This window comes from Sphaerodactylus townsendi, linkage group LG10 (assembly GCF_021028975.2).
Source record: "Sphaerodactylus townsendi isolate TG3544 linkage group LG10, MPM_Stown_v2.3, whole genome shotgun sequence".
In the NCBI taxonomy this organism is placed as follows: Eukaryota; Metazoa; Chordata; class Lepidosauria; order Squamata; family Sphaerodactylidae; genus Sphaerodactylus; species Sphaerodactylus townsendi.
In genome coordinates, this window is record NC_059434.1 from 31,749,345 (window position 1) to 31,768,809 (window position 19,465).

A 19,465-nucleotide genomic window follows, 5' to 3' on the forward strand; every position below is an offset into this window, starting at 1 on the left:
TTTCCGTCCCCAGGGCGCTGTAAAAGGCCCGTGCGGAAAGGGCCACAGTTTCCATAAATGTTGAACACGCTCTAAATTTTAAGTTTAGGTAACATGAAAATATGCATAGCCTTGGCTTTTTGCTAGCCTTATACCTCTTCCCTCCTTCCTTGCTGTGGACCACAGTGAAGGCATTTTGATTTTAAAGTAACTGGTTACACATGCAAGTGTGTTCTAACTCATTTCCTCATCCAAACAAAACAAAAACAAACACACCAGGGTTCAATTTGTGGCAAGGTTGTGAGAAATAGTTAAGATGGTTATCTGTATCCATGCATTATGGGAATACGGGATTCTTTCAGTTGGGATTCTTGCTTCACACTCTGAAAACTGAGGGTGGAGGAATGATATGCAAGTGCAAGCTAAGCAGTAGGCAAGATTCATGCAGTCATTAATGCTAGGTTGGTACAATGTCTGAACATAGTTGTCTGTTCAGAAGGTAATACAATAAAGCAGAGCTGAATGCTTCTCAGACATGGGACAAGCGACAGCTTGGTTCTATTTTACAAGTCCTCTACCCTTAAAGAACACAAACGTATCCTTGCATAATCGAAAGAACCTTCCTGTCTGTGCCTGTAAACACATCAGTGAGCTCCTTTATAGTAGCAGTTAGATGCTCTGTGGAAGCAGTGATGCCGTGAGATATTGCCACATTCAGGATGGCTGGAACTGCTTGGCCTTCAGCCTCCTGCTTTGTTTCGTCCTGTAGGTGTTCACAAATTGCCATCTTAATGTGCTTAATGATTTCATTACTCATTGCAAGCCTGGCCAGACTGCTTGACCTTCATTGATCTTGGTATTTCTGGATTATGTCCCCGCTTCTCCCCCTCCACCCCTTTCTAAATTTCTCCCTTGTGTGACAAATTGCACTGGCTGTTTGCCTCTGAAGGGCGCAGCGTTTGGCCGCTTAACACTTTGTTAAGTTTTAGATTGATGACTCACTTTAATGAATGTTCATATGGATATTTGTTGGGTTTCTTTTTCATCTTTAATCAGTGTGTCATGCTGAACTGAACGCCATAATGAACAAAAACTCTGCGGATGTGAAAGGCTGCAGCATGTATGTTGCCTTGTTTCCGTGTAATGAATGTGCCAAGCTTATCATCCAGGCAGGTAAGGAACAGTTTGCCAGCTTTATTTGTCACTGTTGCCTCACTTTCCCGTTTGTGGAGCACCTCATCACAGATGTATTTTGGTTTTTAAATTGTGGTTGTTTAGATCTAAATTAATTGCACTATCAACTTTTAAAACACTCCTTGCGTTTTCTCTACTTGAGTGGTGCCAGGTTTTTCCAGTGCTAATTGCATCCTCTGTGATTCTTAGCTTGTTTTTAATTTAAGTCCGCAACTTCCTAGTCCACGAACTGCCAAATAACTGTGCAGGCATTGCATATAATTACTGTCAATTTACAGTGCTCTGACACATTTGTGAAGAGAGAGTTTGGAGGCGGAGGGGGTGCAAGAGAATAAACTTGGTGTGACAAAAGATCTACTGGGAGTATATATGTAACATATTAATTTGAACATTAGACATGGTCGGCACTTGAAGATTTTATATCTCTGATCATAAATGTCATAAGACTTCTATGATCTCTCTTATAATTATGTCTTTCATTACAATAGTTATAAATCTTCCTTGCTGCAGCTAAATATGCCGCTCTGACTTCTGGGCCCTTTTCCATCTGATTAGATTCTAGCATAATATCTTTGATAATGACAGTTGGAGAATGCATAGAGAAATGGCTGTGTTGCCCAGAAGGGAAGGTACTTTCCCCTGTACAGACACTCTCTCACTGGCGTCTCATCTGTTCATTGTCCAGAGTAGTAGGCAGGCTTTGACCTCACTACAACATTATCCTTGGGTTTGGATTGGAACAGTTTCTCCACTGATTTGACCACCAAAAAGGGTACCCTATATACTCGTGTATAAGTCGACCCGCATATAAGTCGAGGTACCTAATTTTACCACAAAAAACTGGGAAAACGTATTGACTCGCGTATAAGTCGAGGGTGGGAAATGCAGCAGCTGCTGGTAAATTTCAAAAATAAAAATAGATACCAATAAAATTACATTAATTGAGGCATCAGTAGGTTAAATGTTTTTGAATATTTATTTCAAAGAAAAACAGTAAACTGGCTCTGTAAATGGAAAAGAGGGTCAACAAGAACAATATGGTATCAACAATAACTTTAAAAGTACAAAAACCTTAGCTCAATCAGCAACCAAGCTAAAACACAAGAGTTAAAATTCTTCAAAACTGGATTCCTCATCATCATCTGTATGTCCAAATGTAACTCAACTTAGATTTTAAGAGGGATATTATCAGAAATGGAAAATCGACTATTAGCTTCCATTGTAAACAATGGGGGATGGGGCACCCTTTTGGGGATCAATAACTTTGGATCCCCTGACCTGAACTTCACCAAACCTGGCTGGTATCATAAAGAAACTCTCCTGATGAGACCACCCAGGTTTGGTGAAGTTTGGTTCAGAGGGTCCAAAGTTATGGACCCTTAAAAGGGTAGCCCCATCTACTAATAGCTCCCATTGAAAACAATGGGGAATGGGGGCACCTCCTTTGGGGGTCCATAACTTTGGACCCCCTGAACCAAATTTTACCAAACTTGGCTGGTATCATCAGGAGTGTCTTCTGAGGGTACTCTGAAAATTTGGTGTCGCTAGCATGACAACTGCGCCCCCTGCTGGCCGGCAAAGTAAAAACACAATTTTTTTAAATGACCCGCATATAATTCAAGGGGAGCTTTTTCAGCATTAAAATGTGCTGAAAAATTCGACTTATACATGAGTATATACGGTATGTTGGAAATCATGGGAAGAAGAAGAAGAGTTTGGATTTATATCCTGCCTTTCTCACCTATAAGGAGACTGAAAGGAGCTTACAACAGGCACCTTGTGAGGCAGGTGGGGTGAGAAAGTTCTGAATGATCTGTGACTAGCTCAAGGTCACCCAGCCAGGAATGTAGGAGTGGGGAAACAAATTTGGTTCACTAGATAAGAGTCTGCTGCCAGTGTGGTGTAGTGGTTAAGCAGGTGCACTCTAATCTGAGGAACCAGGTTTGATTCCCCGCTCTTCTACGATTTGTGGAGGCTTATCTGGTGAATCAGATTAGCTTGTGCACTCCAACACATTCCAGCTGGGTGACCTTGAGCTAGTCCCAGCTCTTCAGAGCTCTCTCAGCCCCACCCACCTCACAGGGTGTTTGTTGTGAAGGGGGGAAGGGAAAGGAGATTGTAAACCCCTTTGAGTCTCCTTACAGGAGAGAAAGGGGGATATAAATTCAAACTCTTCTTACTCTTCTTCTTGTGGAGGAGAGGGGAATCAAATCTGGTTCTTGAGATTAGAATCCACCTATTCATAACCACTACACCATGCTGGTTCTCTAGCATGAACCAAAGCCAAGTGAGCCAGGTTTGTAGTTAGTAGGGGAATTGAGGGTGACTGAGTCTAAGATCAAAACCTTTATTTCTTTCTAACTTTTCTTATATAAGAACAAGCAAAGAGATATATTGTTGAAGGGTATAAACATGTTCCTTCTTGGCTTAATCACTGGGATTTGAGCCTGTTTCTATGTGGGCAGGGTTTAAGAGGAGATACGGCTTCAAAGGAGGTTAGATGGAGTCATAGATAATAGGTCCAACAAAGATGATGACCAAAGTCTTCTGCATCCAGAGGCACAGAACATCTGAAAATCAGAGGCAACATCTGGAAAACTGGTCTCTGTGCCCTCTTTGTGTTACTCTCCAGCACAGCTGGTAGGCCACTATATGGAAGAGATGCTGGATTGGATGACTCACTAGTCTGATCCAGCAGGATACTTTTCATGCCTGTTATGGGTTCTGTTCGTTGATCATATTAAAGTGTTGGAAGAACAGAGTAAAATGTTGAGAATTGACTTTTTTTTTACATAGGCATACCTCACAATTGTTTTGACCTTCAAAATATCATCTGCTGCATACGGGAAAGTTTTAGCTAGATATAAGTGGGCTTGTTTTGACACAAACGTAACATGTTGGCAAATTCATCCTGTGTTCTGGCTGGCTAGAATTTTAGAAAATGAAAAGAGAGAAGACTTCCTGCAGTTAATACCATTAAAAGTTGAGTCCATTATCAGGGAAAAAATGATACATTTAACGTGTTATATAAAAGAACAAGTAATACCTATTAAAGGCATCAAAATGAGATTCTGTAGCTCATGGCTATGGTAGAATTATTTAACACAAGGTAAAGGGCAGTTATAAAATCAGATCACCAAAATACACTATAAATGTAAAATAAGAATCGGTAAAATGAGAAAAATTAAGCGTCGGGTACATAAATGTAAGTTGGATCTAATAATAATTGCCTTTTTAGTAATAAAGACCACTTATGGTTAATTCTGTAGCGTATATACATTTTATGGGAGAGAGAGAGCAAGCCTTTGAAATCTCCACTGCTGTGTAGTAATTTCTTAATTCCTAATCAGCTGGATACTCCATGTAATAATGGGGCAAGGTTGCCAAAATTACCTTCACTTGTCATTGTGCACATTTGCATTTTTAAACAGTAGTGCAATAGTTAAGCATGTGTAATTTTAAGCTATATTGTTTATAAATATTGCACAGACTACTGGAATGTTTCTGCAAACAGAAGGATTTCTGCTGTGGATTGTGACATTTTGCTTCCCCTTTCTGCTGCAACCCACACTGTCCTCAGAACAGGACCAAAATTATGGGGGCAGAGGAAGGTATTTTATTAATTTGATTGTTTACTTCATTAATACCCTGCCGTGCCCTCCAGTGGTTACATGGAGCAGCAGTAGCGTAGTGGTTAAGAGCAGGTGCATTCTAATCTGGAGAACCGGGCTTGATTCCCCCCTCTGCCACTTGAGCTGTGGAGGCTTTTCTGGGGAACTTGATTAGCCTGTGCACTCAAGCACATGCCAGCTGGGTGACCTTGGGCCAGTCACAGCTTTTTGGAGCTCTCTCAGGCCCACCCACCTCACAGGGTGTTTGTTTGGGGGAGGGGAGGGAAAGGAAATTGTAAGCCCCTTTGAGTCTCCTACAGGAGAGAAAGGGGGGTATAAATCCAAACTCCTCCTCCTCTTCTTCTTCTTCTTCTTCTTCTTCTTCTTCTTCTTCTTCTTCTTCTTCTTCTCCATTTTATCTTCACAGCAACCCTGTGAATTTAGTTAAGCTGAGAGTATGTGACTGGCCCAGGGTATCCCAGCAGAGCTTCCATACATAGCAGTGGTTCAAACCTGGGTTTTCCAAATCCTCATCCAACACTAATCACTACACCATGCTGGGCTGCAGCAAGTGTGAGAAGACAGGAAAGTCGTGCTTCACAACTGGAAGCCTTTCCATCTGAAGAAACATTCCAGTACATCCAAGTTTTCACTGTAAAGTAATTAATGACTCACTGGTTTTTGTAAAGGATTGTTCCTTATTTGCTCAGAACAGGCTTTCTTGATATGACACTTTGACAATGAGCTTGGTTTGGTCCCCTTGCAGATAATGACAACATTCAGTGGGGAAAGCAGTGGAGTAGAAGTAGTAGCTGAAATTGCAGAAGAGAAGTTACCTAGAAAATTACCTAGAACCTATTACCTAGAATCTTTTGTAATAATTTAGAGATATTCTACTGATTTTTAATGAACAAACTCGGACATATAAGTTCCATTTCAGGGTAAGGCACTGTGCACTGGGTGGTGGTAGTTTCAAATTCAGCCAACAAAATAGTAAAGTTGCTAACAATTGGGTTAACAACTGTTTTGTAATTACAAATTCATTGTTCAGTATCTGGCACTCCCATCCATGCTACCATTCCCTATAAATTCTAACCATGAGCCAAGGATATATGAAACTATAAACAGTTATTTGTATGCATTCCTTTAAATGTGTTGTACCTAAAAACATGCCACAACATTCTTCTGTTTATGTCCTTGAGCTGCAGATGTGTTTCTTGGCCTCTGTATCACTTCTATCCTTTTCCAAATTAAGCATGTCAGGATACCATCGCTCTGTATCTGTCATGCAGGTTCTCGTTGTTGCTGTCATGTTAGGTGACCTATTTTAGCTTGTTTCTAAAGTGTGATAACAGAATGTCATAATTCTGTACCTGGTAACAGAAGGTGTTTGGTTTAAAGAAAAAAGGTAGTGTATATAGAAAGCACATTGAGTGGAAACGAGATACAAATTAACACATTTCATGCCCACAGCTTCTACAGAACTTCCAAGTAATTTAATGTGTGCATGTGACTACTCATCTTCAGTATTTATCAGTTTTTCCAAAACTGACATGTGCTGCCCATGTAGTCAGACATATTGGGTTACATCTTTTTGTCTAGTGTCACTCAGCCTCCTTCCTTATGGCAACTCAGTCCTTTATGCTCTTTGTCCATTCAAATCCCTTGATCGACAGCATATTTATCGTTTCTTACTTTACTTAATACATTTATTAGCTGCCTTTCTACCTTACAGGAACTCAGGGTGGTTCACAATGGGAACAGTAATATGATATAATAAAAATAACAAACATTATTCATTTATAATCAATAAATTAAAACTGCTAAAAGGCAGAACTGAAATTAATTGAAAGCTAACATCAGTAAAAGCAGCTTTAGCTTCTTTCTAAAGGTTGAGAGTAAGGAGGCCAGGCACACCTCCCAGGGAGGTTGTTCCATAATTGTGGGGTTGCTGCCATAAAAACTCTCTCATGTACCCACTAGATGAGCTTCCTTGGTTGATGGGACAGCTAAGGGAGCCTCTCCCTGTAATCGTATTTCCTGGACAGGAAGGTATAAACGAAAATAATTCTTTGGATACCCTGCTAACAAGCCACTTAGGGTTTTAAACATCAAAGTGAACCTTGAATGGATCTCCAAAGGGGACTGGAAACCAGAGTAATTGCTATAATATTGGGGCCACAGGGTCTTGATAATGGCCCCAACCATAATATTGGGGTCTTGATAATGGCCCCTAGTTCTGCACTAGTTGCAAATTCCAAACACTCTCCAGGAGTAGTCTCAAGTAGAGAGCATTTGATAACTAAGGCATGGCTAACTATGGCTAAATCAGTCCATTAGAATCTGTAATGGACACATCTAGTACACTAGCTGAACTTGGTTAAAGCACTCCCAACCAGGGAAGGGGAGGGAGCCCAGCATCTGGACCTGGCCCATCTACCCTAGTGAAGGGAGGGGTAGGGGAGGTGGTGGCATGCAAGGGAGGGGAAGGAAGGGGAGGGGGCCCGGCATCTGGCCCTGGCCCATCCACACTAGTGGGTGCTACCTGATTTTCTAAGGTGACTGCCGTGCAACACTTCCAAGCTATGAATTTGACTTTTCAAGGGGGGTGTAACCACATCCAAGACCAGGGAAATCTCAAGTGTTTGGTCTGCCTTTCTATTAACCCAGAGCACAAGATTATGTTTCAGCTTGTTCACCCCCATCCAACCCATTACTGACTGCAGACCCCAGTTTAAAACATCAACAGCTTCCTCAAAATTAGGTGGAAAAGTAGAGCTGAATATTATCTGGTTATGATGGCCTCTCCCAGTGGCTTCATGTAGATATTACATAGCATGGGGAATAAAATCAAATCCTATCAAAACTGGGCAGGACAGGGATCCCCTTTGCACCATCTTCTGGGACCAACATCCCAGATAAGACTTGGATCACCTCAACATGGTATCTCTTAGTCCCAGTGCCAAGAGGTGGCCAGCTGAATAACATGGTCAATAGATTGAAATGTGTCCTGAAAATCAGTCTCTTCCAAGAGCTCCTTCCACTGAGAATCAGCCTTCTCTAGCACCTTGCCCTGTGAGGGAAGATGGTAGTCTTTTTGTTAGTAATCCCTTTATCATCAGGGGAAAAGTTTTCTGCATCCAATCCACTGGCATTTTCACACCCTGTAGCTAAAATACATGATCAGTAGGACTGCTGTTACTGCTTATGGCAGACAGAACTCTGAAGTGGTGTGCTGCCTTTCTTTACCAAGTAGTGGTGAAACTCTGCTGAATATGTGGAGATATATTTTTCAATAAGATTTTTTATAAATATAAACAGAACAGAAAAAGTAATATCAAATAGTTACTATTACACCATAAAAAGGAAAAATATACATATATAATAAACAATAAATAATAGCAACAATTATGAGCAGTGAATAGAAATATAATAATGAGCATTGAATGGCAATCATAGTAATTAATCATAGAATAAATCATAAGATACCCTATACAATATTTGATAAACATGATAATAATGTTGTATGATAAATTATTATGAAATAAACTTAGCAAAAAAGCTTCAGTGATTATTACTACTATACATTTCTAGAAATATTTCCCAAATGTTAAAAGTTGAGTTCACATATCATCTATCCATAATATATTTGAATGTTTGCACCCTTTAAACACTTTTCAATACAGTATGTCAAGAGGATTATTCATAACTAATATTTCTCATTTCAACAACCTCTTTCTCTGCTCCCCATTTTTGAAGAGTAATATAAGTAGCATGATTTCTATTTATCTTGAAATTCTTTAATAATAATCACTTCAGCAGAACATGCTAAGTAACTGGCAGAAGAACTGTTAACTGAAAATATATCCGAAGAATCTGAGAAAGAACTGGAAAGAAAATCTCCTGTTAGTTCAGAAGAGAGCTCTCCAAAAACAAGAAGGGGGTGGGGGAAGAGCACAAGATAAAGAATACAAATTAAATCAGGTGCAGCATTAGGATAAAATGAGCAAAATGAAGATTGTATCAATCAATACTAAAGGTCTAAATTCTCCTTCTAAGCAAACAAAAATATTTAACCCAGTAAAAACAAATTTCAAACATATTATACATTCAAGAAACTCATAGAAAGAAAAAATGAACAGATTTTAAATAATAAGAAGTTGGGCCAAAAAAAGAAGTTATAGTTTATATAATTAAAATACAGATGAATCTTATAAAATAATTAAGAAACTCTGAAGGAAGATATATTGCTTTGAAAATCAGGCTCCGGGATGGTCCAGTTTACACACTAGCTACGATTTATGCCCCAAACAATGCAAGATAATTTTATTTTGAAAATTTATTTCAATCTACATTAGATTTTCAAGAAGGAGAAATAATGATACTTAAAGACATGGATGGGGTACTGGATCCTAAATAATATAGGCCCCAAAAAACAAAGGAAGCAAACTTTTTAAAAATATGCTTAATTGTATGGGAATATTACAACTGGAAAATGCTTGGAGGATCAAAGATCCAAATACTAGAGACTGCACTTAATTTTCTGACGGGCATCAAACATACTCAAGGATTGATATGTGCTGGATATCAAAAACTTAAGTTATCAATCTAGAGAGTACAAAGATTCTACCAGACCTTTTCAGATCAAAAAACTGTTAGCAGTTGCTTGGCAACAAAACAGAGGTAGAAGGAAAAGATTGAGATTAATGACAATCTTCTACTAGAAGAAGATATAGTTTAAAAAGGTAGAAAAGATATAGAAGTTTTTTTAATGTTACAAAACACAGCTGATATCCTGATGGCAATTATATGGGAAACCAGAAGGCTTACATAGGAGGGAACCTAATAGACTCAGCCAAAAAGAAAAGGTGGTCAGAAAATAATGGTCAGGATTCAAATGCTGGAGGAATAGCATAAAAATTGCCTTAATAAAGCAATTTTAACTGAGATCAAGCAATTAAACCAACTAGATGTGCTTGAAACTTTTTTCTCAGTAATGTTAAAGAGGCAAAGGAATGTAGAACAAAAATAATTCATACAGATCAGACTGCCTTTCTATATACCCAAAAAATCATGAAAGACAATGAACATTTTCTAGTTAATACAAATTTGTGAAAAGAAGGGAAAAAGCAGTGTTTATTGGTTCCATCCAAAGGGTGGGAGGATCTGTCAGTGGAGCCGGTGCAAGCAGTGGTGGGATTCACATAATTTAACAACCGGTTCTGGTGGTGGGATTCAAATAATTTAACAACTGGTTGTATACAAGCACCATTTTAAGAACCGGTTCTGCCGAAGTGGTGCGAACCTGCTGAATCCCACCACTGGGTGCAAGCATTTGTCCTAGAGTACTTGTCCTAGAGTTCTTGCCCTGGTTGAAGGGTGGATCTGCTAGCGGGCAGCTGCCATGGCCTGCCGAAATGGCCAGACACCGAGGTGCATATCATGCCAGTGCTCCTGTACCCCCGCTGCTTATACCAGTGTTGTGGGGGCATTCTGAAGGTGTGGCTGGGGTGGAGCTGACATTAGTTGGCTTCTACCCCCACTTTGCCACCAAAAATGCCAGCTCCTGGACTTGCACCACCTTTTCAGTGGCATAAGTCCATGAGAGCCCTTTGGAGGGCTTGGCGGGGGAGGTTATTTGTCTTTTGGCTCCCTGTGCTTTCTGAAAGCCCTCCTGGGAATGGCAAGGCAATGTGACTGTGGCGCTGCATTCAGCTGCTCGGCCATTAGATGGGGCTGTGTGTTCCTAAGTTGTTTTAACAATGGCCAATTCTGCACACGCAGAATAATGCACTTTCAATCCACTTTCAATGCACTTTGCAACTAGATTTTACTGTGTGTAATAGCAAAATTCACTTGCAAACAATTGTGAAAGTGGATTGAAAGTGCTTTATTCTGTACGTGCAGAAGGGGCCAAAGTATCTTGACTTTTTTTTTCTGAAAATCCTTGGAGGTTTAAATTGTGGTTCAAGATTCATTCACTGGATACAGAGTGTTTATATAAAACAGCATGCAAATATTGTAATAAATGGATTTTTAATTGATGGGTTTAAATTTTTTTTAAAGGAGCACATTATGGATGTCCATTATCTCCACTTTTATTTATTGCACTAGAAGTGCTGGCTACTAAGATCCAACAAGACCCACAAATTAAAGGATGGAGGGTGGATGGAGAAGAATTTAAAATGAAAGGTTATTCTGGTGATGTGGTGCTGGCAATCATAAACCCTCACCTCTTGATGAAATGTATAATAGAACGAATTGAAAAATTTGTTCCTATTTTGGACTGTAAAATCAACAAGAAAAAGACAAATTAATTTAAAATTTTTAATGGAACAGGAAGAGAAAGATATCAGAAAGTCTACAGGATATGCAGTAATATAAAATCCAGTTATTTTTTGGGAATAAACCAGACTGGACAAAATGACACACTGTTTAAAAAACAATGTGGGTGAAGATAAAAGAGGGCCTTCAGAGACAGTCTAAACTAAACATTTAGGCTAGGAAGAATCTCCATAATGAAAATAAGTGTATTACCAAAATTATGTTTTTATTTCATGTAACCAATCTATGGACAAGGAAAAAAGCCTTGAAGAAATGACAGAAACGGATAAAAATGGAATCGCAAAAAAGCCAAGAATCAGATTTAAAGTATTACAAAATGAGAAAAGAGAGGAGGACTGGCAGTATCTAACATTAAATTATATTGTCAAGAAACTGGCCTGGTTTGGATTGCAGATTAGATTAAAAACCCAGTTTAAAGAATAATAAAATTGGAAATAGTGATTTGAAAGTAGGCTTGCTTAATTCTCCATGGGCTAAAAGTCAGTTTAAAAAGCTACAGTGCAAAATTAAAGCCATATAATCAGAGATGGACTACTCAAAATGTGGGAATCTACCCAGGAAGAGTTGCAATGCAATCCAGCCTAAGCAATTTTTTTCTATGGGCTTAGGCTGGATTAATTCTCCTAAAGATTGCACTGTTAGCCCCTCAATTTCTCCATGCTTGTTACCTATAGAAACATACTATGGTAAGAATGTTACAAAAATAATATATTTATAACATGGAGGCATGGTAAACTCTCAAAGGAGAAATAAAATATTGGCAAAAGGTGAAGGAAGAAGGCAAAAAGGTAAAACGTCTATTATATTTTCAATTAGTTTCAGGATTTAAAAATCACACAGAAGTGTAATGGCATAATAAGGGAGCTGACTAAATTTTAAGGGATGATAATGCAACAAAAAGAACATTTTAAAGATGAATTTATAACCTTTTAAGGTCAATTTGACAGAAAAAGAACATGCATGATTAGATGCATACAAAATTTTGAGGAAGAAATACCTCTCCCAACAATGGAAAACCTTGTGGATGAAAAATATAAAATTTACAGTCCAGTCAAACATTAAGAGGAAACTGGTACAAGATGTTTTTATCAGTGGTATATTATACCAAAAATATTGAGAAGATGAACAAAAACTATAAAGGGAAATGCTGGTGATGTAAAGAGGGGGAAAAGCACTCTATCATATGTGGAGAATGTGCAAAAAGATTTTTAAAAATAGAAAGAAAATACATTTCAAAATCCAGAAAATTCTAAAAATTAAACTTGCTATGGAAGCTAGGAGTATGCTGTTGGACATTTTGCCAAAAATATTCCAAACATTTTGGAAGAATTGGTTGTAGTGGACTTTTGGGGCTGTGCCGCTGTGGTCTGGTAGATCTTGTTCCTAACAGAAGATGCCAGCTACCGATGCAGGCAAAATGTTAGGAACAAGATCTACCAGATCACAGGCACGCAGCCTGGAAAGCCCACAACAACCAGTTGAGTCCAGCCGTGAAAGCCTTCCACAATACTTTGGAAGAATTGTTTAGATATATGATAATGGCAGCCAGAGTTACATTTGCATCAAAATGGAAAGCAGAAGAGTCTTCATGCCAGGAGGACTGGGTGAGTGAACTAGCAGTATATGTAGTAATAGCAAAATTACAGCCCAATTCAGAGCTGTTGGGTGGGTAAAGATGATTCTGCTTCAGTGGTGCTCCACACCCTCCAGAGGGCTTTCCCGTGGCATGGGAAGGCTAACATGTAAAACAAAATAAAACCCTAGAATCCCCCATAGGGGAAAGAAGAGATCTGCAATTGTGGCATATCTTTGAGGCTTGGCTCCACCAGTGCAAGGGGGCTGAACTACTAATGGTAGCCAAGCAAGGTCAGTTCCACCCCCAGAAACGGCCACACCCATGTCCCCCCGGGGAGTGCAAATCTGCAGCGTAAGCCTGCGCCATCTCCTGAGGGGGTTCACCTGCCCACCCTTGCATTGGGCTGCCCCTGAACTATGTGAACAAAAGACCAACTGAAGAATTCTGACATATGTGAAAATATTTTATTGGCAGCAGAGCTACTTTGCAGTCTAAGGATTTGTATGCATATCTTCTACCAACAGCATATCTGTCTTATCTTGAGTAACACTTTTGTAATTTTAGTGTTTTTTACTATTGTAGGTATAAAAGAAGTTATCTTTATGTCAGATAAATATCATGACACTCCTGAGATGACAGCTGCTCGACGTTTGTTTGATTTAGCTGGAATTATATACAGGTGAGGTGATTCTCGGGGACTTTTGCCTTTCCGTATTCTTCCATGATTTTATGATATTGTGGTGTCCCACACCTACTCAGGATTTCTTCATGTTTGGCTGTAGTCTGTAGTGTGGTAGAGTAGTTAAGTGTGTCAGACTGATATCTGGGAGGCCCAGGTTCAAATCCCCACATAACATGGAAGCTCATTAGCCAACTCCCACTCTTTCAGCTTAGCCTACTTCACAGGGTTATTGTGAGGATAAAATGGAGGAGAGGATAGCCATGTAAGCTGCTTTGGGACCCCATAAGGGAGAAAGGCGGGGTACAAATGAATCTAATTAATTAATTAAATGATCTCACTCCAGGGTATGGTGCTGTTGGCTTTTGACTTCATTTTCTGTGGTCAGTTCTGAATTCTTTGTGTGTATGATGTCACAGTGAATTCAAACATGTTGCCACCTAAAAAAAAATGCTTGGGTTCCCTGCCAAACTTCAGACTCTGAAAATGAGGTCTGCAGGAAAAAAGCAATTCATGACAGAGTATTATTAAATGTAAATACTAATTTCTATGGGGACTATACCCTTTATGGAAACCTTTTAGCATCAGTATGTTTGTTGTGAGGGGGGAGGGGCAAGGAGATTGTAAGTCCCTTTGAGTCTCCTACAGGAGAGAAAGGGGGGATATAAATCCAAACTCCTCTTCTTCATCTATATCATGAATTGGATCCAAACTCTCCATTCAGTAAGCAGAAAGGGGCATTTTCCATTAACACCCCCCCCCCCGATTTCTGCCCATTTTCCCATCCCACTGCAGGCCCACAATGCTCTTTTGCTCTTTATAGGATGTAAAGGATTGCAGTAGAGGTGGGAAAGATGTGTTCTACTTATGGTTATTTGGATCCAGTTCATTAAGTGATATTTCTGTATGACAGCTTGCATTATTTAACTTTTCATCAGGGTTTCTTAAAAATACACATTTTATTTTATGGCCTGGGACACACATACTTCTACACTGAAACAATTTTGTCTGGGTGAAACCAGGTCATCTATTTAGAAGTAAAACATGTATTCTAGGGAAAATGCCCAGGCAAATTTCTTTGGTAGACTCTCTAGGTGCAAAGAAAAAGGGGTAGCTTTTTGGTAAGTTGTTTCTAGAAGTAAATTGTGGTTTGGTAACACTGTGAGCTCTCTGAAGCAGTAAACCTCTGAACAGTAGAGCTAGGAAGCAATATCAGGGAAAGGTGATGCCATTGTGTGAAACAGAATGCTATAGGAGACGGATCACTAGTCTGATTTGCAAAGTTCTTCTTATGTTAATATGCCTGCACACATAACTTTACTGATGCTGAAACATGTTGATTGAGAACCAGTTGATAGGCTTCCGTGAAAATCATGAACCAGTATGCAATGTATGACATTCCATTCCAAGAATTCTTCAGCATGCTGTATGGCCCAGGGGTCCGTCCACAGTGTGGTCTCCATGGGCACTATGGATGTTGACACCTTACCTGGCACCACCCAAGTGCCCTCAGAAAGTAAGTGAGACCGGGGGGGGGGGGGGGGTTGCCCAGCAGAGTTCTGATTGGCCATTGGAGATCTGATTAGCTGTGCAGATTTAAAAAAACCCAACAGTATTGTTATGGCTAGCAGCTAACATCACTGAATAAGGATATTCACTGTGTGATATGCTACTTTAAAAGACACCCTGTTAAACAGAACTTCTGCCTGCAAAGTTGACAAGCTACTATTAGAATTATGCATACCCTCTGTCCTTGGTACTTTGTGGTTGACTCTGCCTCCTGTGGTAGCCCTTTTGTAGTTGCATCCGCTACCCTGTGTCAACATTTCAAAGGTGCCTGCAGGCTTAAACTGATTGGGAAACCCCGATACGGCTAATATCACAAGTGAGATCCTTTCGGAACATGTCCATGGTTAGAATGCCTCCAGCATTTCCAGCTGTTAGGCTGGAATGAAGCTTGTATGTAATTACCTTGCCAAGCTTATCCAGTGTTGTGTTGACTGTTTTTGTCTTGTGTATTGATTTGTGAGGATATGGCTATACTTAATGAATCTTGAGAACTGAATTGTCAGGCTTAATGAGTCACTAAATCCACACTGTTTACATAATCCTCTGTTTACTGGTAGATTGTAAAATATATACACAGTCCTCAAATACCTTTCTTGCTAATTGCAGCCGCAGATGCTGTAATGATGGGAAAGAAAGGGCTTAGTTGGTAGTATTAATTTTACAGTTGTATAATTGTGATTAAATCCATATTAGCTAATTTATATATTTTTGTCCTACTTATATAATGCATCAGATTTCTCCTTTGCTCTAAACTACTGAAACAAACTTTGCAAGTTTCTGTATGAAAAGCTGGTGTGAAAAAGAAAGATATCAAATTTTATAGGAAAACTGGTTACATGATGCTGCCTCCTGCAGCTAAGTTGTGAGAAATCCTTTGACTCCTGGCTAATTTATGAACTCCAATAGCTGAGAAACACACAGTCTAAGCAACCCTATGTGTCTTTTTTGTCTTAGTCTTTCTTGTCCAGGTTTCTCTCAGTATGGTGCACTATAATTGGCTCCCATAGAGATAAAACACACAGTGAATCCAAGATATTTTTTCCTTCTTAAAATTTAGTTGGAAGCCAAAGCAAACAAAATGCTTAACTACTTCACTAGTTAATATCTTTTTTCTTTTCTTTATTTTTAGGAAATTCAAACCAAAGTGCAGTAGGATAGTAATTGATTTTGATTCAATTAATAACAGATCAAGTCAAAAGCTTCTGTGAGTTACATCTAATTACATTTCTAGAAGATTGTGATTATCCTTTCCTAAGAAGATGGTAATGCTTTCACCCTGCAGTTAGGCATAACTTGTTAATACTCACTACTATCTATATTTGATGCCTAAAGAATTGTTGTCATCCTTTGCCATACCTTTAAACTTTGACTTGCTGTATTTTTCTAAACTTCTCCTAAATGGAATCTACAAATGAGACCTGCACTTTTGTGTATACTGCAATAAAGCTGTCCTATCCCTTGTATCCTTTGTCAGACGTCTGATCTGACTTTAAAAAGCTGAAATTCCAATCTAGTAACCTATGAGCAGTTGACTGTGGAGAAAAACCCCAATGGAAAACTTCAGCAACACATATGTATATGACATGTGCGCTAGCCTGGATCAACAGAAAACACAACTATTAACAATGATAACGTTGACATTCAAACAATAACCTAGACATCTATATAACAGACAGAATACTGTGGTATGTGTGATACCTATGCTAATGCATTGTACTGTGGTATTTTACCAGATGTTCGTTTCTTTAATTGCTTCTCCTGTTGCAGTGTAGCACATGAGCATGTGTTCAATTACATTTGAAGAATGTTTTGTATTGGATGTAGTTTTAGAGTAGCTTTAATTCCTTCTCCCCAAGATACTTTCAGTTTAGTAAAGGGTAAGTTAATAAATCATTCAGTTTTCACCTATGGGGCCTTGTTTGGAGCTGCTTTTAGTGTCTAAAAGGGAAATTACTTTTATTGGCCTAAATTTTTACTAGACAATGCACCATACTCCAGTTCTAGAACCATTCTCCAAGGTAATCACTACTTTTCCTCTAAAAGAAACCAAGGGGATTTAGTCTGTGCTGAGACAGTATATGCTATAAGTCATAATTATAGTTTTAGCTTGCTTTTAGTTGTTAAAAGCTGGCTCTACGCCATACATTTTAGAAACGTTTACTAAAACTAGATCCCCTTTAATTTTTTCTTTATCTTCCTCTTCAGTCTGATAGGGTTTTAAACAATAAATAAACCTAATTGTGTGTTTAGAAACTGTTTCCAGTCCCAAAGGTATTATTTTTTTCAAATGTTGTGATGGACTATTATTTTCTCTTTGAAATATTTCTGTATGTTAAGACATTATGCAATTTGGCTTGCTACCAGTATTATTAAAGTCTTATTAAAAAGCAACTTTGCTGAAGTGGACTCATTATTGTGATATTACGCCTTGTACTTGGCTCTAGTCTAGAGTGCTGCTGTTTCTGCAATCATATTCAAAGCATATTTTATACATTTGTTATATCATTACATAAAAGAGTAATGATCAAAAATTACTTGGCTGCTGAAGAAAGGTTATGATGTTACTGTGGTGGTTATGTGCAAATGTGTAAAGATATTTTCTGTTCTGCAGCGACTGAGACTGAATTTTCCATGTGAAATTAGCTTAATTGGTTTTGAAGGTTTTTCCATGTGTGGGCGAGTTTGTTGGCCATTAGTGGAGATAGAACTGCTAAAGCTATTTTCAGGGAGAAGAATGTCTACCTTCAAACATGTTTCTAGTTTGTATGTTTTTTTTATATTTGAAGGAGAACTCTAATAGACACGATAATCATGCTGGGTGCCCATCTGCACTTCATCCCAGCCCAGTCTCTCTTCCTGGCTTACCTATAGCATGGGAGACCATATGACTGAAAGCAAAAAAAACAAAACTGGCACAAGTGAACGAAGCCAGAAGAGTAGCTCAATAGGTGCTAGGAAATAGGGATTTTTAATGGAACAGTGTTGTTGCTCAATGCAAGATAATGCAATGCAAGGTCTAGGTAAACCTAAGTGACTGTCTAAGTCAGTTGTGGCGAACCTATGCATGGGTGCCAGAGATGGCACTCAGAGTCCTTTCTGTGCCACACACACACACATCTAGGCTGGCCTTTACCTGGGAGTAAGCTTGGTTGCTGGCAATGGGGCTTGCTTCTGAGTAAACCCTCCTAGGGTCGTGATTCACCCATTCAAAGCACTGCACGGTTGCTTCGCCAAGCTTACTCCAGAGTAATGCCAAGCTTACTCCAGAGTAATGCGTGCCTCAGAGGCAACTGTTTTTCTAAACTAAAACCTCAGTATTCAGGTTAAATTGTCGTGTTGGCACTTTGCAATAAATAAGTGGGTTTTGGGTTGCAATTTGGGCACTCGGTCTCGAAAAGGTTTGCCATCACTGGTCTAAGTAGACTTGTGACAGAATTGAACAAACTGAATTGATGCTGAGGAAATATTTCACTTTAACAGAGAGTGAAGAGTTAATATTAAATAATATGTAAGAATTTGAGAATCTGAGGAATTCAGCATAGTTTTTAAACTGAAGAGTTAATTTCTTCCCTTCTTCAATTAAAATCATACAATATCTCCAGTCTCTTTACATTGTGAGAAGTGTGTGAAAGGAAGTGGAAGGGGGTTACTATTTACCACAAAGAAGTAGTAGAAGAACAGAGTACCCAGAATTCCCATACAATTCCTTTACTCAGTTACTTTCCACACCATATGGTACACCTCAAAACAAATAGTTCTCAGAATGACATGAAAGCACAGTGTGAATGCAGTAATGTTTACTGGAATCAGTGCTGTTAAATTTATTCATAAATGATCTGGAGTTGAGTAAATGGAGAGATAAATTTTGCAGTTGTTGACCAAATTGTTTAGGAAGGCTAAATCCCAATATAGCAGATAGCAGATCTCATCAAACCGAGTAACAGAATGATACTTGAAGGTTACATGAACTCAAAAGTGATGTTCATTAGGGCAAAGAAGTCTGCTTTTTCACGTACATCAATGAAGGCTAATTTAGCCACTGGTTTTCTAGAAAGAGGTTTGGGGATCACAGAAGATTCATTAGCTTATGTTACAGCAATCTGCCCATGAAACTCTTCTATAATCTCTTTCATCAACTTGAAAGGAGTAGCCAGATTGTTTCATAGTGCCTGTGAGAGAAGAGTACTGACAGTTTCGTGGTAATGTCTCAAAAACCTTTTATTTCAAGGGTACACAGTTTCATTTTGAAATCTGATCACTTGGAGTGTTTAGTACCAAATTATAGGGATAAAAAGCACAGGTCTAAAACCTGACGTCCAAATCTGAGCCATGAAGTAGGGGCTTTGTTATATTAATTTACATAATCCAAATTATAGCCTAAAAGGACAATGCACCATACTTCCAGGACGCAAACTATTAGATAAGTGATTTCATAAAACAAGCTGTATGGCTTAACATAAAATCTAATATTTACGACAGGAAGCTAAGCTCATAAGGCTCTGAACCAGGAAA

General features: G+C 38.9%; 1 protein-coding gene across 2 annotated transcripts in view; it reads left to right on the forward strand.

Moving 5' to 3' along the window:
- DCTD (dCMP deaminase) overlaps positions 1 to 17,344 on the forward strand; it is a 34,003-nt gene extending 16,659 nt beyond the window's left edge. For both annotated transcript variants that reach the window (XM_048510226.1, XM_048510225.1), the window contains exons 4-6: positions 1,036 to 1,152; positions 13,288 to 13,384; positions 16,083 to 17,344. In XM_048510226.1, coding sequence (XP_048366183.1) covers positions 1,036 to 1,152; positions 13,288 to 13,384; positions 16,083 to 16,161 — 293 coding nt within the window. In that variant the 3' untranslated portion in view covers positions 16,162 to 17,344. The remainder of the gene's footprint in view (positions 1 to 1,035; positions 1,153 to 13,287; positions 13,385 to 16,082) is intronic.
- Positions 17,345 to 19,465: the final 2,121 nt, after the last annotated feature.